This window comes from Sminthopsis crassicaudata, chromosome 3 (genome assembly GCF_048593235.1).
Source record: "Sminthopsis crassicaudata isolate SCR6 chromosome 3, ASM4859323v1, whole genome shotgun sequence".
In the NCBI taxonomy this organism is placed as follows: Eukaryota; Metazoa; Chordata; class Mammalia; order Dasyuromorphia; family Dasyuridae; genus Sminthopsis; species Sminthopsis crassicaudata.
Genome location: NC_133619.1, coordinates 237,436,710 through 237,459,989, shown reverse-complemented (window position 1 = coordinate 237,459,989; position 23,280 = coordinate 237,436,710). Strand labels below are relative to the sequence as shown.

The 23,280-nt window shown below is 34.4% G+C and overlaps 1 protein-coding gene across 2 annotated transcripts in view; it reads right to left on the bottom strand.

Annotated features, from left to right (window-relative positions):
- DHRSX (dehydrogenase/reductase X-linked) overlaps positions 1-23,280 on the bottom strand; it is a 346,627-nt gene that overhangs the window by 66,823 nt on the left and 256,524 nt on the right. For both annotated transcript variants that reach the window (XM_074300237.1, XM_074300238.1), the window contains exon 6: positions 296-503. In XM_074300237.1, coding sequence (XP_074156338.1) covers positions 296-503 — 208 coding nt within the window. The remainder of the gene's footprint in view (positions 1-295; positions 504-23,280) is intronic.

Genomic DNA, 23,280 nt, shown 5'->3' with positions numbered 1-23,280 from the left:
ATTATCTTTTGGCAAGCATAATTTAATGTAAGCTCTGTTTCTAAAATCAGTTCTCTGGATGCTAATGCTAAAACTGCTGAACTTTGTTCAGAAAGCTCAAAGACTGCAAAAAAATCAGGCAAAGAAAGAATAATTTCATCCTTTGTAATTGTATGCCAGGCACTGAGTTTCCAGATTCACACAGCATAATCATATATAGCCAACAGACACACACACACACACACACACACACACACACACACACACACACACACACACACAAATCTATATCCCCATCAAATGAATGACCACCTACCTTGAACAACAGCCAGGAGGTCAAACTCTTGACCATCTTTGTAAGCCAAAACACATGCTTGTAGAGATCAGTGTTCACGACACCAGGGTCTACTACATTGGCAGTCACATGACTCCCTTCAGCTGCCAGGAGCTGCTGTAGTTGATAGGAAAAAAGTACCAGGGCAAGCTTGCTTTGGGCATAGGCTCCACAAGGTGAATAACAATGCCTGCAATTGAAAAGATAGATTATCATGAGAAAAATTCAAACGGCCTGATCATTAGTCACCTGATTACTTCACCATAATACACAAAAAACAAAGCACATCGTAAACAGATGCTTCATCACTCAGTTAATAAGATATTTATTTCATAAAATAGTTGTTACATGGTAGAAACATTGTTACCTGATTAAATTGAAAGTTAACTTGTAATTATAAATATTTGCATATATACATACAGCTATATAGCACTTTAAGGTTTATTGTTGTTGTTCAAGAGTTTCAGTCATGTCTGACTTTTCATGAATTCATTTGATATTTTTTTGGCAAAGATACTGACATGGTTCATCATTTTCTTTCCTAAAATTCTACAGTTAAGGAAACTGAGGCAAACAGGACTAAGTGGTTTGCTTAAGGTCATATAGCTAAAAAGTTTCTGAGGCTAGATTTGAACTCAGGTCTTCTTGACTCATGGCTGGTGCTCCTCATTTTAGAGATATGAAAATTGAGGTGAGCACAAGAGTCGCATAGCTTTTAAGTGTCTGAGACAGGATCTGAATTCTGATCTTATTACCTCCAGTGTAATGCTGTTGGTGGATGGTGGTTGCTGTCCTTTGTTCTTGAAAAGGACCAAAATGTCATCATTATGTCAGTCTGTCCAACTGCAGCTGATTGGACCAAGATGAGCTCAGAATGCTGTCACAGGTGAGGCACAAATAGTCCCTGGGAACATTTGGGGTGGATGCTCTACCTTTGCACATCTCGCATTTCTTCTGAGCTACTTCTACTCTGTTTTGCTCATGTAGCACTGTGCCTTTTCTGTTGAAGGCATGCCATGCCAAATAGTTCTGTGTTTCCCACACTGTATTCGGACTCTCCCTGTATCACTTTTCCTAACCACCACATGAGTGCAAAATCCCCCACTATTTTAAGGAGAACTCACAAAGGGCCAATGCCAATACCATTATCTCTAAAGTTACCTAAATACAATTCATACATAAAGAAATAATTCCCTTACAACAATGAAACTATTTGCTGGAATATTCCATTACTGGGGAAACATCTTTCCAGAGACACTTCATTTCACTTGTGGATAACTAATTGTTATGAAAAATTTTCCTTAGATAAACACTAAACTTTAGACGCTGCAATGTCTACTCAACCTAGATACTTAAACCTTCTTGGGACAAGCAGAATGCATCTAATTGCTCTTCTGGAAGGCAGCTCTTCAAATAGGTAAAGGCAGCTAAGATGACTTTGCTCTCTTCCAACTTTTCCCATGTCTGGGCAAAACAGCTCCAATTTTTTTTTAACCAATCTTTGTGTACCAGCAGTTAGCTATTTTATATAGCTTCTCATGCAAGTGAAAGACGGCTAAGTAGGGGTAGGAGAGTCATAGAAAGGAGGTAGGGGAAAAGTCCTTATTTATAAAACTAAAACCAATCATTTTACAAACACTAAATTTCCAGGAATAAAAGGATCTATTATGATGAAACCTAAATAAATTATTAAATAATTTTACCAAGACTTATGACTTGATTAGGTGAATCACTAAAAAGATTTCCACTATGCACCTTAAAGGAAGACAATTCATATCCTCACATGAGCATGAAGATGAGAGGCAACTAGATGTCAGTTTCTTTCAGGATCTCTTCATTTTCAGACTGTCTTTGCTAAGGCCCAACCATAAGAAAATCTTTCTGCAACTACTGCCAAATTAAGGAGTCCTTGTGTCCAAGATTTGTCTTTGTGTCCTATCATTTGCTTAATAATAAACCAAAAAAAATCTTTCCAATATTTTGGTCTACCTTCTCCAAAAGTTTCTATTTGTAACAAATACCATTTCTCCCATTACTTTTGAATTTTTGGAAAGTGTTCCTGTATCAAAAATTGTTTCCTCTCTTAAGCTTTAGTTTAATATCTGCTTTGGGATATTTTAGGTGACAGACTAAATCACCCTTTTAAAAGAACATAAGGCTTGTGGCAAATGTTCTCTTCATGAAAACATGTATCCTCATTTTAGAAATATAGTTTTTAGGAACTTCTACTGCATCTTTTGACAACCACTGAAAATAAGAGAAGCCCTGTTTTTCTATTAAATGTCACAAGGAAAAAAATATTTAAACATGCAGACTTTTTTCTAACTTATTTTCTTTAAGCTTCAAATCATTCATTGTTTTTTCATTCACCAGTTAGAAAGTTATTTTTTAAAATAGTAAATGGGAAATTGCCTCATCTCTTTACTTTTTCTCAAACTGGCTCAAATTTATGTCCTTGTTATCTAGTAATAGCATTTTCTAGTCTTTTGTACAGTCATATCTCAGTTACCATCTAGCTAGCTTTTGATACAGTGTCTAGAACACTGGATATGTAGGAAGAGCTGAATTCAAATTTTACCTCAGATACACACTAACTGTAATCCTGGGCAAATCATTTATCTGTCTACCTCAGTTTCCTCTTCTGTAAAGTGCACCTGCCATCCAATGTTGTTGTGAATATAAAATGAGATAATATCTGCAAAGCTCAGGCTGAAAGCAGTTTGTAAACTTTACTATCTAAATGCTTATATCCCTAGTACTTAGAACAGTACCTAGCACATAGCAGATGTGTAATAAATTTTTACAGATTGACTGTTGTTATTATCACCAATATAATGGTGTCTGGCACTTGTATGCCACTTTACAAAGTGCATAATTTTATTTGATTCTTACAGCAACTTTCTGAGGTAAAGTAAATATTTTTATACTCATTTCTTGAAAATCAATGATTTATCCACTTTCATAAAATTATGTTTTCTCCCAGAGGAAAGTCTTTAAAACTTTTGTCACACTGGGAAATTTGCACTTCACCAGCTTTTTTCTCTGCTCTAGGTGATTTTTGAGCAGGACAGAAATGGTCCATCTACATATCACTTCTCCTAAGAGAACCTCACAGCTATACATATGGCCCAGTTTTTCCATCTGTTTCTCAGTTCTCTAGCTGAGCTCTATTACATCACAGAATACAGATAATGTCTCAGCTATGATAAGCGTCTGCCATTTGATTTTCCATGGCACTGAGGAGTTAGAGTTGAGTTTCCTGGAAAATCCTGGGCAGATGTGATAGATGATAGTGGAAGGGATAGCTAAATGAATACATCAGGGGCTAGAATTCAGCCTTCTCTGCTGTTTGTTCATCCTATTATCATCTTATTAGGGTTCTTGGTCTCTTAGATTTTTAGAAGCAGCTGAGATTGAATTCTCCTTGTGCATAATTTAGCAATTTTGGAGACCTTTGAGAGATTATTTCATTAGAGTAAATGTGTAATTCTACATCATATTGGGCATGTGACCCAGCAGCATTTATAAGCACTTATCTCATATATTGTTTTTATTATTCACCTGATTGGATCCAATGCACCTCATACTTTATGGGTGGTTTCTGGACAAACTCTTCATTATTTGTGTATATACAAGCAATTGCATATTCTTGTTTTTGCAGAGAAAAATCAGCAAATTAATGAATTAGGGTTCAGTTTTATTTGTTGTTCTACTGTAAAGGATAATAACTTAAGACAAATTCTATATTTAATGACAGAGCAAACATTGAGTAAGATTTCAGAAATTCAAAAACGTGATCATTTGCACACTGTTGTTACTGGCTTCAATGACACAGCAATGCAAAGAGTATCCAAACCTTTGAATTTATTATTTTTCTTTCCTGACTCCAGACTTTGAATATTCCCTATATGCCTGTACTTGGTCTTTATGTTACAGACCTATATATGAAAACACACAAAAAAAATCTCGTCCTGGTTTTTAATTTAATTACTACAAAGTAAAATTATACGCTTTGTTGTTTATCCTTATTTACAAAAAGGACCAATGACACAATGAAGTGGTTTTGACTTTATGTGAATTAGATTTAAATGAGACAGAGTTGTATGAAATAGGCAGATAAGGTCAAGTGAATTCTAAATAAAAAGAGAAAAGGAAAATATCAGCACTTTTTACCATCATGCTCTATGAATACAGATATTCAAAATCCCTGTGTAACAAACTCCATAAGATATTCAATATATTTTACTGAAGTTACAGTTTCATATCAAATATAAGCTGGAAATCACATTCTCACTCTGGAAGTGACAAGGATCAGAGTTGATTTCCTAATATCCTCACAGTGAATTAGTAAAACAAAAATTCGTTTATTCTTTCTAATTTGTGGTTTTATTTTTGCAATTAAAATTAAATTAAATTTAATTAATATTCCTTTTTAATTAAAATTAAAGCATATTTTTGTGCTAGCCATTTCCCTAATTCATTTTTAAGGAACTATTCAGTCTAATGAGACTGATAGTAGATCAGTAGATACAGCACTGGGTCTGAAATCAGGAAGATTTGAGTTCAGATTCAGCCTCAGAAAAAATTTTAACAGTTTTATTTTTCCAAAACATGTAAAGATAATTTTTAATATTCACCTCTGCAAAACCTTGTGTTCTAAATTTTTTCCCTTCTTCCTCCCTTCACCCTCCCCAAGACAACAAGCAATCTGATGTAGATTAAGCGTGCAATGCTCTAAACATATTTCTATATTTGTCATGCTGTACAAGAAAAATTAGATCAAAAGGGGAAAAAACATGAAAGAAAAAAAAAACAACAACCAACAACCAACAACAATTAAAAAGTGAAAATACTATGCTTTGATCCACATTCAGTCTTCATAGTTCTCTCTTTGGATGCAGATGACATTTATGCACAATATTGCATATCTGTAGTCCCCTACATCTGCAAGGAAGTAAAATGCATTTTTCTTTTATCTACATCTTCTTTGGAACTTCCCTTGGTCATTATGGTTTTGCAACATTTTTTACTTTTAAAAATTTTTAATTATTTTGTTGATGATTTTTCCATTTTCTTTGTTGTAGTCACTGTATATATTGTTTTCCTGGTTCTGCTTACTTTGCTTTGTATTAACTTGGCTATAATTTTTTAAGTTCAGACCTATAATTTTCCCAGTATATAGAATTCAACATGTAGACTAAGAAATTTGTCTGTATGCTATATAGTCTTTGAGAATTGCCTGAGGCCCCGAGAAATCAAACAATTTGACGCTGGTCACAAAGTTAGGATGCGTCAAAAACAAGGCTTAAACTTAGATTCTCCTTATTCCAAAGTCATAGCTCTATCCATCAACCCATGTTCCTTTTTGTCCCTATATTAGAGATGAGAAAACACCAAAGAGCTCCATGACTTAATTGATTTTTGATTATTAGGCATTGATTATCTTGTTTCTTATGAGCTCAATAGATATTAATTAAACAGTTCATAATCTAAGAACATTTCTTCTCTATTTGTTCCTCAGTTAACTGTCTCTTGATTCAGGGTACATGTATTCTTTTTTTTTTTAATATTTAACATATTTTAATGTTATTTACTAGTGATACAAAAACATTTTGTTCTTAGTAAAGTTATTTTTAATAATTTTTCAGTAAAAATAATGTTATTGAATATATCTTATAATTTTTGAGAATCTTTTAAAAATTAATTTTATAATTATAATTTTTTGACAGTACATATGCATGGGTAATTTTTTTTACAACATTATCCTTGTATTCACTTTTCCAAATTTTCCCCTCCCTCCTTCTCTTCCCTCCCCTAGAGAATAGGCAATCCCATACATAATAAATGGTTACAGCATATCCTAGATACAATATATGTGTGTAAAACCAAATTTCTTGTTGCACAGTAAGAATTGGATTCTGAAGGTATAAGTAACCTGGGTAGAAAGACAGTAGTGCAAACATTTTACACTAATTTCCCAGTGATGCTTCTCCAGATATAGCTGTTTCTGTTGATCATTGATCAATTGGAACTGAATTGGATCTTCTTTATGCTGAAGATATCCACTTCAATTAGAATATATCTTCATACAATATCGTTGTTGAAGTGTATAATGATCTCCTGGTTCTGCACATTTCACTCAGCATCAGTTGATATAAGTCTCTCCAAGCCTTTCTGAATTCATCCTGCTGGTAATTTCTTACAGAGCAATAATATTCCATAACATTCATATACCATAATTTACCTAACTATTCTCCAACCGATGGGTATCCATTCATTTCCCAATTTCTAGCCACTATGTACATGTATTCTTTAAAAGTCTATGGATAGACTTTTTCTGGATTAATGAATTTGAATGGGAAAAATAAATCTTAATTTTCATTAATCCTTTAACAAAATTTAGTATTTCCTTTATGTAATTAAAATAAAATCATAGATATAAATGATGGATAAAAATCATGGATATTGTTGCAACATAATACAGTTGTATCTATACTTATAAAACCTACTGTTACATTGCTCTTAATCCCAAGAGTCTATGATATGAAAAATAAACAAATAAAAAGATAAGAACCCATGCTTTATATTGGTTTGGTCTATCCAAATGATAGAAAGTGACATTTAAGAGGGGAAAATTGAAAATGTGTTCATTTTGTTCCCTGTTCCCTGTTATTCTAAATTGATTATCACAAATAAGCCAAACTTGATGATTTACTGTTTTAAGGTCATTCTTTAAAATTAAAATACTCCCTTTTTCAGTATTTTTACTTTTTTCTATGTTGATTAGGATAGAAACTGACAACTAGGACTTGAAGATTGTCCCCAATTTCTATCGGGTGAATATACAAAACACCTAAATGTTTTGATGCTATGATACCAAAGTAATAATTGACCTAAACTGGACTTCCAGTTTGGCTTTTCCAAAATAATGTTTACATATTTTATATACTAAAATTCTAATGCCCAAGATCTGCCCTTATCTTGGGAGGTGGAGTGGAGGAGAACTAGCAAGTATCCATGAAGGTTAGGCTATTTTGTGATCCATTTCTGTCTTCTTTATTAAAACTGTCACATGATAGTACTATCATGCTGTAGTTTCTAATTAACTAATGAAAATTTTTAAGCTTGAAAATTGGAAGAATCTTAGTCTAATGTTAGCATATGCAAAAGCTAACATTAGACTAAGATTCTTCCAATTTTTAGGCTTAAAAACTACAATAGGTATGTTCCATCAAAGTTGAAAAAAAATGCCTTGTATCTTTATTTATTTCCTGGTAAAGTGTAGCATTTTCCTCCAAGTTTATATATATATATATATATATATATATATATATATATGAATATAAGTATATATATAAAATGCAATATATATAAGTATATATACATATAACTATATATAATACAAGTATATAAGAATAAACCTTGTAAACAGAGAATAAGGGAAGGGATCCCTACAGAGTTTTTGGCAGGAGGATATTATAGATTTGTTTTGGGGAGCTCTGCATGTATGTAAATTGAAGAGCCTAATAGATGTTTTTGTAGAACTCAGAGTCTAAGTTCCTTCAATTTATTAAAGGTATGATTTTTTTCTTCTTTTTATCAAAAGAATATATTCACATCAACTAATTCCATCTTTCATCACCTAAAGGACAATAAGAGCTTGCTGTAAACAGGTAATTATAAAAAAAAAGTACAAGACAGATTTTATTGGGTTATATGTTAAATAGAGAGGCACTGTGACAAAATACACAGCTGATTTCAGATTAGGACAATCTGTGTATAAGCTCTGTCTCTGACATATACTACATATATTGATTCTGGATAAATTAATAAACATCTTGTTTCAGGCAATTCTTAAAGACTTGAAATTTCAAATCAAATTTACATAGGAAGAGGAACTTTCTTACTAAGTATTCACCTTAATATCGAAACCATAGGTCTGGACTTTATGTATCTCTAACATCTATAGCTATGTCTAATTTGTTTGTTTCTATGTCATGTATAGCTATACTTATGTCATCCATAAAGATTTCTATATTGCCTATGGTACCTAAGTTGTACGATTGGATAGAACACTGGTCTTGGAGTTAGGAAGATCTGAGTTCAAACTAGACCTCAGATACTGACTAGCTGAATGATCCTGGACAAGACACTTAACCCTGTTTTCCTCCATTTCATCTGTAGAGTAAGATGGACAAGAGAATGGCAAACCATTCTAGTATCTGCCAAAAAGACCCCAAAATGAGGTCAAAAGAATAGCATATGACTGAAATGACTGAACAATAACACACCACTTTATGTCATCTCTATCCATGTCATCTCTATTTGTATCCCAATATCTAATCTATGTCTATCTCTATATTACCTATATCTCTAAATAATCTTAATACATTTATATACATGTATATGTAAACACTACCTACATACATATATATGTATATCACACACATATACATATGTTACTTGTATACATATATATAATATGCACAACATATTATATATATCCATAAAATAAAAAATACATGTTTATATATTATGTGCATAGTTTATATATATGCATATTTGTATGTATATACTACTTATATCTATACACTATAAGACACAATAGGGAAGCAATAACTTGCTATAAATTAGGGGATTCAACTATTAAAGTTACTTAGCATAATTTGAAAGGAAAAATCTCAAAGAGATTTAAGTGAAAGAGAATGTGGGCAAGGTTACCAAGGTAGTTCATAAAACATGTTCAGAATTAACAATCTAATTGATCTTTCAAAAGACTTTATTTAAAAAAAACTGCTAAAATGGATTTGTTTTTCAATAATGAAAGACTTACTATATGAATATAAACAAGGTGCAATGTGTAGAACAAAGTGCTGAGAATCTTAAAAGTGCTACAAATGAAAACCACACTAATAAAACTTCCCCATTTGGAGTAATAGGGGACTAGAGTACAGAGAGAATTATAATAAAGTATTACATTGAGGCTAAAAAAAGAAAGGATAAGACCAAAGACGATTCTGTCATATCTATTAAGACTTTCAAAGGAAATATTAGAATTGACAAAGGGAATTTGTGCTGAAGCTAGTTTAAAAAAAGAAAAAGGTGTATAACACCAATGAGCTATCCAAAAGTCATTAAGTGAGGTGGGGAGATGGCTAGAAACAGCAGTCTCCTAATTAATGAGGAGTTAAATGAAATTAATGCCTTATCCAAATGGCCTCAGGCTCTCAAAATTACATTTTAAATTCATTGATTTTTTTAATTAATGGCAAAAGGCAAGAAAAAACCCATGAAAATAAATAACCATTTACATCGAAACTCCAATATTCTTATGTCTTGAAGAAATAATCTCAAATATAATTGGAGATAAAAATTGGAGTTCTTTTTTTAATCTACTTACAAAATTAGATTTAAAAAGTGAATGTAAAAGAAAAATTACATAGCTATTTTTATTCATTTAAGAAATTATTTTAAATAACGGACTAAAGAATTAATGGGCACATTACAAATTTGAAGATATTTCAATTCTTGTCCTTTGGACTCTTACCTACATTAATTAAATATGGTGGGGCATGAAACAATTGTCCAGGGCATAAGAAATGGCCATGACAGTTTTTATTAAAAATGACAAAGCTTTTTTTCTCCACAGTGATATAACTCTAGTATAATAAAGTTACCATTAAAAACTACACATGATAGGGGAAGATAGGTGACTCAGTGGATAGAGAATCAGCCCTGAAGTCAGGAGAATCTGAGTTCAAATCTGTTCTCAGACACTAACATTTCCTAGCTATGTGACTATGATCTTGGGCAAGTCAATTAACCTCAATTGTCTCAGGGGAAAAAAAATCGATCTATGATAGTTTAAATTTTATAGTGATTTAAGGTTCATCTTGGTAGATGATGTACCAGGTCTGTAGTCAAGAATATCAGAGCTCAAATGTGGCATTAGACATTTATTTGAAGTATGACCCTTAGCAAGTCACTTAACCATGTTTATCTCAGTTTCCTCATCTATAAAATTAGCTGGAAAAGGAAATTTCAAAAATACTTCACTATCTTTGCCAAGTAAACCAGGGATTAGGTGATGAGGAGTAGGACATGACTGAACAACAAGTTTCTCATCGTTGTAAATGATGTCTTAATTTAAGTACTTATTTTGAAAGCCTAATTCCTTCCAACCTGTGTACAACATTCAAAGAGTTTAGATGTGTTTATTTATGTTCTAGGCCAAAAGTTCCAATGAATTGCATAAAGCTATCTTATTTTCTTAATATCCATCTTTAATTTTTAAAAGAATTCTCAGTTTTGCAGGAAACTGATTTGAGGGTTGTTTTATGCTCCTTAATATTTTTGTCATATTCTAGCATCTTCTGTTTTCTTTGCATCTTTGTACAAAATGGATGTGAAATTTAAATTTACATATTTTTAAAAACATGATGCCTCTCATTTTGATTGCTTCATAGTATTTCCTTGTTATTGTAATGTTTAAATTTCATAATGATACATCCTGAAGAGCTGAATTTTGAATATTTTCCTTGTTGGTATCTTGTGATTTCTGTTTATGTGAAATACATCCCTAGTTTTCAAAACTTCTAGAAGATTTTCTTGAACAAGTTTTTAAAAGTAAGTAGTCAGATTATTTTCTTCTCAGCTTTTTGGAATTATAGTAATTATTACAATTCCACTTATTGAATTGCATACCGGATTACTTCTTGTCCAGGGAAGGGAGGAAGAGGGAAGGAAGGGAGAAAAATTTGAAACATGAGGTTTTACAATTTGCATGTATTTTGAAAAATAAAAACCTATTTTCAAAAAAAGAATTCCACTTCTTTATCTGCTCTCTAGGTCCTCCAAGTTGTTACCAATATCTTATCAATTTTTTTAGTTCAGTTCATAGGCTTATTTTTCTGCTTTCATAGTCTCCTCTACTATTTTATAATACACCAGCACAATCCAACTTTTCTTTGTTATTTTAGTTTCAAATATTCACTATTTGAAATAGTGAAATCTGGAGATATTGGTTCTACAATCTATATGAAGTTGAGAAAGGCATTTCATTTCTCAGAAAGTCCTCAATTTTCTCATCAGAAAAATGATGTTATTTTTACTAAATGTAATTTGAGGTGCTTTCCTATTCTAAACCCTTGATTTTATACTACACCATGAAAATTTCTATTATGCTGAACTTCATTAATGTGTTGTCCTGAGATTCCTTTGGTGCACTCAATTCCTTTTTTTATTCTCTTTTATTCATTTTTGTTTCATCTTGAAAAAATATGATTTTGTTTCTGCTGTTAATTTTGAAGCTATTTCACTATGTATTTTTTTCTCATGGTGTTTTTTTAAACTTCTGCTCCCTTTATTCAATGTAGACAAAATGACAAACAGAGACATACATACATATGTCCATATATTGATTTGGAACTAGATTTTTGTTAATTTTTCTTTAAAGGGCTCTCACTATTTTTCTTTTCACAATTTCTGGCAGTTTGCTTCTTTTTATCTATTTATTGAGAATTCTGATGAGAATATCAAAGTGATAGACTTCCACTTGAATTTATTTACTTGAATATTATTTTATATTACACTTATATGTCATGTTCATTTACTAGACTTTAAAGTTATGAAAGGAAGAACTAGAACATATATCTTCACCCATTTTTTCCCCATCCTCAGAATGGGAAAATTCCAAAAGGGAACTTTAGTTTTCTTAATTTCTCTTTCTATATATTACCTCCCTTTGCAAAAGTGATCACTCCTACACCTTCAAATATCAACTCTGATGCAGATGAATCCTAAATTTATATAATCAATCTTGATCTCTCTTATGAGTAATAAGAATAAATCCATAACTGCTAAAAATATAACCTGAACAAGCTATTCAACCAATACCTAAAATTCAAGAGATCCAAAAAATCAAGATGGTAATATTCCTAGCTGAAACTATACATCCTCCTGAAGTCAATATTGTTTGCAATGCTACCTATTTTTGAAACAAAATCTTTGCTTTTCCCATACCTATCTCTCTTATTTCTAATTAATTATTAAGAAATATAGATTCTATCTTGGTAAAATCTTTCCCAACTAGTACTCCCTCCTCTCTATTCCCATTGCAACAGCCTTGTAGAAGGTAATAAATGTAGAATACATAAATATCCTAAAAATGCTTCCTACCTTTAGTCTCCAAGCATCTATAAACCGTATAAACCATAAAAGAAGCAGAAAAAAAAATCTTTCTTATACGTTGATCTGCTTGCCTATGACACTGCATCTCACAAACCTTCAATAATTCCCTAGTGCCTACATGGCAAAGTTTAAATTCCTCTGGTTGTCATTAAAAGTCGAGGTGACAATGATTAAGTCTAATTTAGCATTGATTTAATCCTACAACAAATAATGGTTTCCTAGTGATGAAATGATTGGTGTATACTTAGTGTGCATCATATAAGCAAGAAACTCTCAGGGCCAAAAATACAGAAGCCCATGATCCCAATCTCAGAGGCGGAGTCTGATTTATTCCCATGTCTACCTTCGTGCTGCCTGGAGGCTTTGGATTCTGAGGGAGCTAGAGACTGAAGCTGGCTGGAGACACTTGGACAAGAGCTCTTGGGAACCAAAGAGAGAGAGAGAGGCCTCTAAGAAAGCTAGCCAAACCCCAAATGAAGGAGACAAGGCTTGAAGGAGAAAATAAAGCATCTGGACATAAGATTTGGAAAGAGACAGTAAAGAGACTTTAGCTCCTGGCTGCATTTTAGGATTATTGAGCAGAACTGAAAGGAAGGCTACCTCCAGAAGCTCCCTAAGAAATCTGCCGCCCAAGAGAACCTCCTCCAAGAGAACAATCACAATCTAGAGACAAGAGAACATCACATTTTGGCGCCCAACGTGGGGCAAGGACTTTTGCTTATCCTGACTCTGGCTGATTCTGAGCCCTTCAGGGAGGTAGCCTGAACTTCACATTTTGGTGCCCTAACAGGGCCAGACAAGATCCTAATTCCAGTGGAAAAGCCTCCAATCCAGATCTCAGTGGAAAAGTCTCTCTGACCCAGAAATTTGGGTGAGTAAAACAAGGAAACTTTGTTAAAGAGCTAAAGTAGAATTTCAGAGAAATGGGGGAAAATTTTTAGAAAACAGCCTTCTGTTTCTGTTCAAGAAAAATGTTTAGAGAGCATTGTCAAGGTTATGAAAAGCCAAGGATTGATTATAATTTTGGAGAAGATCACTGAACTTTTAAAAACTGTGCATATCATATGTCCTTGTTTTTCTCTGGAAAAAGAATTGAATCTAGAGGAATGGAAATTAGTAGGAGAGGAATTTTTTCAATACTACAACAAAAGTGGCCCTAACTCAATTTCCAAAGACACACTTCAAACATACAATATAATTCAACTGGCTTTAGGAAATTATAAGTTATAGAATAAGAAAAAAGAAGAAGGAGCAAAAGGGGGAGGTATCAACTAAACTAGGTGAAAAGGATGAATTATATAACAATGGAATTAAGTACAATTCTGAGCAACAGGAGCATTTCCCATCTCCTCCCTCAATTAACCCTTCAGGAAGAAGGAGGAGGGGAAGAGGCAGAAATACAAACAGAATCGCCTGTGAAGCAGCCGATGACATTAGAAAAAGCATTGATTAAGGCTAAAAGAGAAGGACAAGATGTAAGTGATTTTATAGATGCATACCCTGTAATTGAAGAAATTGACTCTTCAGGTCAAAAAAGGAGAAGTTATACTCCTTTTAATTTGGATAAAATTAAAGTTTTTTTTTTGTTTTTTTTTTGAATTGTTTACATTCTTTTTTTTTTTTTTTATTATATATATATATATATATATATTTTATAATATTATCCCTTGTATTCATTTTTCCAATTTACCCCCCCTCCCTCTATTCCCTCCCCCCGACGACAGGCAATACCATACATTTTACATGTGTTACAATATAGTCTAGGTACAATACATGTGTGCGAATATCACTTTCTTGTTGCACAATAAACATTAGAATCCGAAGGTACATGCAACCTGGGCAGACAGATATTAGTGCTAACAATTTTCATTCCCCTCCCAGTGTTTCTTCTCTGGGTGCAGCTACCTCTGTCCATCATTGATCAACTGGAAGTGAGTTGGATCTTCTTTATGTTGAAGATTTCCACTTCCATCAGAATACATCCTCATACAGCATTGTTGTTGAAGTGTACAGTGATCTTCTGGTTCTGCTCATTTCACTCAGCATCAGTTGATTTAAGTCTCTCCAGGCCTCTCTATATTCCTCCTGCTGGTCATTTCTTACCGAGCAATAATATTCCATAACCTTCATATACCACAATTTACCCAACCATTCTCCAACTGATGGACATCCATTCATCCTCCAGTTTCTAGCTACAACAAAAAGAGCTGCCACAAACATTTTGGCACATATATGTCTCTTTCCGCTCTTTAGTATTTCTTTGGGATATAATCCCAGTAGTAGCGCTGCTGGGTCAAAGGGTATGCACAGTTTGATAACTTTTTGGGCATAATTCCAGATTGCTCTCCAGAATGGCTGGATTCTTTCACAACTCCACCAGCAATGTATTAGTGTCCCAGTTTTCCCACATCCCCTCCAACATTTGTCATTATTTGTTCCTGTCATCTTAGCCAATCTGACAGGTGTGTAGTGGTATCTCAGAGTGGTCTTAATTTGCATTTCTCTGATCAGTAGTGATTTGGAACACTCTTTCATGTGAGTGGATATAGTTTCAATTTCTTCCTCTGAGAATTGTCTGTTCATATCCTTTGACCATTTATCAATTGGAGAATGGTTCGGTTTCTTATAAATTTGGGTCAGTTCTCTATATATTTTGGAAATGAGACCTTTGTCAGAACCTTTGTTTTTAAAAATATTTTCCCAATTTGTTACTTCCCTTCTAATCTTGTTTGCATTAGTATTATTTGTACAGAAACTTTTTAGTTTGATGTAATCAAAATCTTCTATTTTGTGATCAATAATGATCTCTAGTTCTCCTCTGGTCATAAATTCCTTCCTCCTCCACAAGTCTGAGAGGTAGATTATCCTCTGTTCCTCTAATCTATTTATTATCTCCCTCTTTATGCCTAAATCATGGACCCATTTTGATCTTATCTTGGTATATGGTGTTAAGTGTGGATCCATATCTAATTTCTGCCATACTAATTTCCAGTTTTCCCAACAGTTTTTTCCGAATAATGAATTTTTATCCCTAATGTTGGAATCTTTGGGTTTGTCAAAGATTAGATTGCTATAGATGTATCCTTTTTTGTCCTTTGTATCTAATCTGTTCCACTGATCTACCGGTCTATTTCGTAGCCAATACCAAATGGTTTTGGTGACTGCTGCTATATAATATAGCTTTAGATCAGGTACACTTAGACCACCTTCCTCTGAGTTTTTTTTCATTAATTCCCTTGCAATTCTTGACCTTTTATTCTTCCATATGAATTTTGTTGTTATTTTTTCTAGGTCATTAAAATAGTTTCTTGGGAGTCTGATTGGTATAGCACTAAATAAATAGATTAGTTTGGGGAGTATTGTCATCTTTATTATATTCGCTCGGCCTATCCAAGAGCACTGAATGTCTTTCCAATTATTTAAATCTGACTTTATTTTTGTGGCAAGTGTTTTGTAATTTTTCTCATATAATTCCTGACTTTTCTTTGGTAGATGGATTCCCAAATATTTTATACTCTCAACATTTGTTTGGAATGGAATTTCTCTTTGTATCTCTTGCTGTTGCATTTTGTTAGTGATATATAAAAATGCCGAGGATTTATGTGGATTTATTTTGTATCCTGCCACTTTGCTGAAATTTTGAATTATTTCTAGTAGCTTTTTAGCAGAGTCTTTGGGGTTCTCTAAGTATACCATCATGTCATCTGCAAAAAGTGATAGTTTGATTTCCTCATTTCCTACTCTAATTCCTTGAATCTCTTTCTCGGCTCTTATTGCCGAGGCTAGCGTTTCTAGTACTATATTGAATAGTAATGGTGATAGTGGGCAACCTTGTTTCACTCCTGATCTTACTGGGAAAGGTTGCAGTTTATTTCTATTGCATATTATGCTTACTGACGGTCTTAAATATATACTCCTGATTATTCTAAGGAATAATCCATTTATTCCTATACTCTCAAGAGTTTTTAGTAGGAAGGGATGTTGGATTTTGTCAAATGCTTTTTCTGCATCTATTGAGATGATCATATGGTTCTTATTAATTTGATTATTAATATGGTCAATTATATTAATAGTTTTCCTAATATTAAACCAGCCCTGCATTCCTGGAATAAATCCTACTTGATCATAGTGCATTATCTTGGAGATGATTTTCTGAAGTCTTTTTGCTAATATCTTATTTAAGATTTTAGCATCAATATTCATTAAGGAGATTGGTCTATAATTTTCTTTCTCAGTTTTCGATCTACCAGGTTTAGGTATCAGTACCATGTCTGTGTCATAAAAGGAGTTTGGTAGGACTCCTTCATCCCCTATTTTTTCAAATAATTTATATAACATTGGGGCTAATTGTTCTTTAAATGTTTGGTAGAATTCACATGTGAATCCATCTGGCCCTGGGGATTTTTTCCTGGGGAGTTGATTAATAGCTTGTTCTATTTCTTTTTCTGAAATGGGACTATTTAAGCAATTTATCTCCTCCTCTGTTAATCTAGGGAGCCTATATTTTTGGAGAAAGTCATCCATTTCACTTAAGTTATCAAATTTATTGGCATAAAGTTGGGCAAAGTAACTCCTTATTATTTCTCTAATTTCCTCTTCATTGGTGGAAAGATCCCCCTTTTCATTTGTAAGACTATCAATTTGATTTTCCTCTTTCTTTTTTTTGATCAAATTTACCAAAGGTTTATCTATTTTATTGGCTTTTTCATAAAACCAACTCTTGGTTTTATTTATTAATTCAATAGTTTTTTTACTTTCAATTTTATTGATTTCTCCTTTTAATTTTTGTATTTCGAGTTTAATTTTTGGTTGGGGGTTTATAATTTGGTCTTTTTCTAGCCTTTTAAGTTGTAAGCCCAATTCGTTAATCTTCTCTTTCTCAATTTTCTTCAAATAAGCCTCTAAAGATATAAAATTTCCCCTTATTACTGCTTTAGCTGCATCCCAAAGATTTTGATATGATGTCTCATCATTATCATTATCTTGGGTGAAATTGTTAATTGTTTCTATAATTTGCTCTTTCACCCAGTCATTCTTTAAGATGAGATTATTCAGTTTCCAATTACTTTTTGGTCTATTTACCCCTAACTTTTTACTGAATGTAGCTTTTATTGCATTGTGATCTGAGAAGAAGGCATTTATTATTTCTGCCTTCCTACATTTAATTTTGAGATCTTTATGTCCTAATATATGGTCAATTTTTGTATAGGATCCATGAACTGCTGAGAAGAAAGTATATTCCTTCCTATTGCCATTCAGTTTTCTCCAAAGGTCTATCATACCTAGTTTTTCTAATGTTCTATTTACTTTTTTAATTTCTTTCTTGTTTGTTTTGTGGTTTGATTTGTCTAAATCTGAGAGTGCAAGGTTGAGATCTCCCACTATTATAGTTTTACTGTCTATTTCTTCTTGCAGTTCTCTTAACTTTTCCTTTAGAAAGTTAGATGCTATACCACTTGGTGCATATATGTTTAGTATTGATATGGCTTCATTATTTATGCTACCTTTCAGCAGGATATAGTTTCCTTCCTTATCTTTTTTAATGAGATCTACTTCTGCTTTTGCTTGATCTGAGATAAGGATAGCTACCCCTGCTTTTTTGGCTTTACCTGAAGCATAATAAGCTCTGTTCCAACCTTTTACCTTTACTCTGTATGTATCTCCCTGCTTTAAGTGTGTTTCCTGTAGACAACATATTGTAGGGTTCTGCTTTTTGATCCAATCTGCTATCCGTCTCCGTTTGATGGGATCGTTCATCCCATTTACATTTACAGTTAAAATTACTAATTCTGTGTTTCCTGCCATCGTATTATCCCCAGATTATACTTTTTTCCCTTGACCCCCCTGATCCCCCTCCCCGATATTTAATTTACAGACCCCCCTTGTGACGCGCAACCCTCCCTCTTTTTTTTTTTTTTTTTAGGATCCCTCCCCCCTCCCTCCAAGTCCCTTCACTTATTCTCCTTTTCCTTTCCCCTTTTCCTCTCCCCCCTTTTAATGAGGTGAGAGAAAATTCTCTGAAAAACAAATATGTTAATTATTTACTCTTTGAGCCTCTTCTGATGAGAGTAAGATTCACACAATGATTCTCCCCCTCACTAAGTTCCCTCAGATATGGTGTATTTTCTATGTCTCTTCCTGGGATGTAGTTTCCCTCTTTTTATCACTCCTTCCCCTTTTTCTGAACCGACCTCCTTCCCTTTACCACACCCCCCTTTTTTTCTTTTATATCAGTAAAATCAAATTATCCTTGAGTATTTTTTATATACCCACAACAAAGTTACAGTTCTCAAGGGTTCTGTGTACCTTTTTCTGTTTCTCTTCAGTCTTGTGGATGTAGATCAAATTTTTTGTTTAAGTCTGGTTTTTTTCTTAGAAACATATAGAATTCCTCTGTTTCATTGAATGACCATCTTCTTCCATGGAAAAAGATGCTAAACTTAGCTGGGTAGTTCATTCTTGGTTGCAGTCCTTGATCTTTTGCCTTTCGGAATATCAGGTTCCAGGCCCTTCTATCTTTTAATGTGGAGGCAGCCAGATCTTGGGTGACCCTTATTGTGGCACCTTGGTATTTAAATTGTTTTTTTCTAGCTGCTTGCAGGATTTTCTCCTTTGTGTGGTAATTCTGCAGCTTAGCCACAATATTCCGTGGTGTTCTTTTTTTAGGGTCTATTTCAGAAGGAGTTCGATGAATTCTTTCCACATCTACTTTCCCTTCTGTTTCTATTATCTCTGGACAGTTCTCTTTGATAATTTCCTGTAAAATAGAATCTAGGCTCTTTTTTTGGTCATAGTTTTCTGGAAGTCCAATAATCCGCAGATTATCTCTCCTAGATCTATTTTCCAGGTCTATAGATTTTCCCAGTAAGTATTTGACGTTGTTCTCCAGCTTCTCATTTTTTTTGTTTTGTTTGACTGATTCTTGGGTTCTCTGTGAATCATTCATTTCTATTTGTTCCATCCTGACTTTTAAGGAGTTATTTTCTTCTTTCACAGTTTTTAGTTCTTTTTGTAAATGCCCAATTTCGTTTTTAAATGAATTATTTTGCTCTATTGAGTTTTTTTCCATTTCCCTAATTTTTTTTTTTGAGAATTATTTTCTTTTTCCAATTCAGAAATTCTATTTTCTTGAGACTTTTTTATCTTTTCCAATTCAGATATCCTACTTTCCTGTGTTTTTTTAACCTTTTCTAATTCACTAATTTTGTTTCCCTGCATCTCCTGTGAATTCTTTATTTTTTCCAACTCCAATTTCAGGACATTGTTATTCTCTATCATAACTTCCCTTTCCTTGCCCCATTTTTCTTCGATCTCCCTCAATTTCTTAAGAGCTTCTTCTAGGAGAGAGTTATGTGATGGGGGGCAGGAATCGTTCCCCTTTAGGTTGTTATCTGATTCTCTGCTGTCAACTTCCTCGGGGTTGGACACCCACTCTTTCTCTGTATAGAAGGAATCTATGGTTTTTCTAGCTTTTTTGCTCATACTTTAAAAAAAAAAATCTTTTGGGGTCTGTCTCTGGGGTAGGAAATTATTTACTTCTTTACCAGCTTCCTCCCAGACGGGATGGATGCAGCGGCTCCTGAGCCTGAGCTAAGAGAGAGCTCTGGGAGAGAGTTCCCCACCCTCTCCCTGGGAGTGCCTCAGAGGTGATTAGCACTGCTGTGCTTCGAGGGCGTAGAATAGTGAAGACTGCAGGAAGCCCAGGCTATGTGTCCGGGTGGGGAGTGGGTGTCTGCAGCAGGTGACTTAAGAAGCCCCTGCGCTCAAACTGGAAGTGTCTGCCAGAAACCGAGGTCCCTAGTTCAAAGGTTCCGCTTCTCTGGGACTTCCTGGAGCTGAGTTCCACTCCCTCCAGCTAAGCTAGGCAGTGTGTGTTGCCTTGGGCCGTATCCACCCACTTGTCAGTCTCTTAACTATTCTCAGGAGGTAGCTGAGGCCACACCCCCTGGTGCCTGAGTCACCCCCAGGGTCCGGGGAAAATCTAATCTGAGTTTTAAAATATTTTGGCTTTCTCTTCTGAACTGCTAAATAATTAGCAGAGAAGAGCTAACAGCCTGTGCCAGATTCCTTTACCTCAGTGGCTTCTCTGAAAAAAGGTTGCACTCTTTCTTTATGGAGCCACATCATATGTTAAGATGGTACTAGATAATTTGTCTTCTGAAATCCTAACCTTGAATGATTGGAAATCCATAGCTAGGACATGTTTAGAACCTGGACAAAACTTGTTGTAGCTTTCAGAGTATCATTAATTATGTAGGATTCAAGTCAGTAGGGAAACAAGAGTTAACACACAAATCACTTTTGACCAACTAGCAGGGGAAGGTAAGTATGGAGAGAATCCAGAACAGATTTATTATCCCTTAACAGTGTATGAGCAAATTTCTAAGGCTGCAATAAAAGCTTGGGGTTCCTTCCCCAAACAGAAACATCGAGGGGAAGCTTTCACAAAAATAGAGAAAGATCCTAATGAACCTTTTGTGGATTTTGTGGGACATCTACAAACTGCTGTCAAAAAAACTATTGGAGAAAATGCAGCTATAGAAATAATGACTAGACATTTGGCTATGGAAAATGTCAATGAGATTTGTAAAGGAATTATATGGGGACTAGACAAAGATGCTCCAGAGGAGATCATAAGATGCTGTACTACAGTGGGTACAAATGCTTATTATACTGAGACTATGATGAACATGGAAAGACAGGGTCCCTCTTGGCAAAGGACTTCTAGAGAAACTCATTGGTGTTTTCAATGTGGAAAAATTGGACATCTAAGAGCTCAATGTAGATATGGAAACAGAGTGAGAAGATAGGATGAGAGAAGACCTAAAACTCCATGTCCAAAATGTCACAAAAGCTTCCACTGGGCCTCAGAATGCAGACTGACCCAGGGAAATGAGAGGTGGGGCTCAGCTCCAAGAACTCAATCAAAAGATAGGTGGGGTATGATGGCAGCTCAGGTTACACCCAAAGAGCCTTTAGATGTGATCTATCAGTGGAAAAGTAATCACATGGAAGAAAGGGATTACCTGATCAGTCAACCAAAAAGCAATCAGAGAGCAGAAATGGATTACACTTGGGGAGAATACAAGCTTTTTAAACCAACAGGGCAATGGCCAGTGCAAACAGATCCAATGTAATTGCCAGATGATGAGAAGAGATTTAGAAAGTGGTAAATAGAAGGAAATTAGATAGGTTAACTGCCTGGGAAAGAGGGTTTGTTTGTAATTTTTACAGACAGAGAAGGAAACAGATGGGTGGCAACAAGCACCTGGAGAGAAACAGAAAAAGAGAAAAACCTCAAAACAAAGGAGAAGATCTAAGAAATATCTGACACTGAAAGAGCATGACTGATAAGATTAGACTGTTAAAGGACTTGAAAACCAGCAGGGATCATTGGATTCCTTGGGATGAAAAATTGTTGATGAGATTATTGCAGGATTTCAAAACTTGCAGGAATTATTGGATTCCTGGCACAAAAAAACTAATGAACAATGGATTCCTTTTGGACTATTTCTAGGACTTATGGGACATGTATAAATTCCTCATGTTGATTCATGTTATTTGTTACATCACTTCTAGCATGTGTTATATTACTATATGTTTATGTAATTATGTGTAATACTTCCCATATTGATGGATTTTCTGTTGCAAGTGAGTCCCTTCAGAAACCCATTAATCTGATTTGATTTCCCATTTTCTTTGATTTTTTCACCTCCTTGAGAAGTCAGGGAGGTCATGACCACCCCATGTTCTAAATCAAAAGAAAGGGGGAGATGTGAAGTTCGGGCTAGCTCCCTGAAGGGCTCAGAATCAGCCAGAGTCAGGATAAGCAAAAGTCCTTGCCCCACGTTGGGCGCCAAAATGTGATGTTCTCTTGTCTCTAGATTGTGATTGTTCTCTTAGAGGAGGTTTTCTTGGGGGCAGGTTTCTTAGGGAGTTTCTGGAGGCAGCCTTCCTTTCAGTTCTGCTCAATAATCCCAAAATGCAGCCAGGAGTTAAAGTCCTTTACTGTCTCTTTCCAAATCTTATGTCCAGATGCTTTATTTTCTCCTTCAAGCCTTGTCTCCTTCATTTGGGGTTTGGCTAGCTTTCTTAGAGGCCTCTCTCTCTCTCTCTTTGGTTCCCAAGAGCTCTTGTCCAAGTGTCTCCAGCCAGCTTCAGTCTCTAGCTCCCTCTGAATCCAAAGCTTCCAGCCAGCACAAAGGTAGACGTGGGAATGAATTAGACTCCACCTCCGAGAGTGGGATCATGGGCTTCTGTATCTTTGGCCCTGAGAGTTTCTTGCTTATATGGTGCACACTGAGTATACACCAATCATTTCATCACTAGGAAACCATTATTTGTTGTAGGATTAAATCAATGCTAAATTCGACTTAATCATTATCTCCTCAATTCCAGTCAGTACCTTGTTTCAAGTTCTGGCCCATAACATATCCTTGGGGGATCAAATCAATTGTCTCTATTCATTCCAGTGACTTAGCACCTTGTAAAATTCCTAACAAAAAGTCTTTCATAAGTTGACACCATCATACCCTTTCAACTTTATTTCATATTACTTTTCTTCCTGAACACTTTCATTCTAACTGACCTAAATGATCATGTCTCCCAAACATATTTTGCTTTATCTATGTCTTTGCTCATTCACATGTCCTATTTACCCATATAGTGTAATGCCTTAAAGTTATTCTTTTTTTTTAATCTCCTGAATTCCTACCCATCCTTTATAACCCAACTCTTAAATGCTATTTCTCCAAGGAAGCCTTTTCTGATCGCTTTGT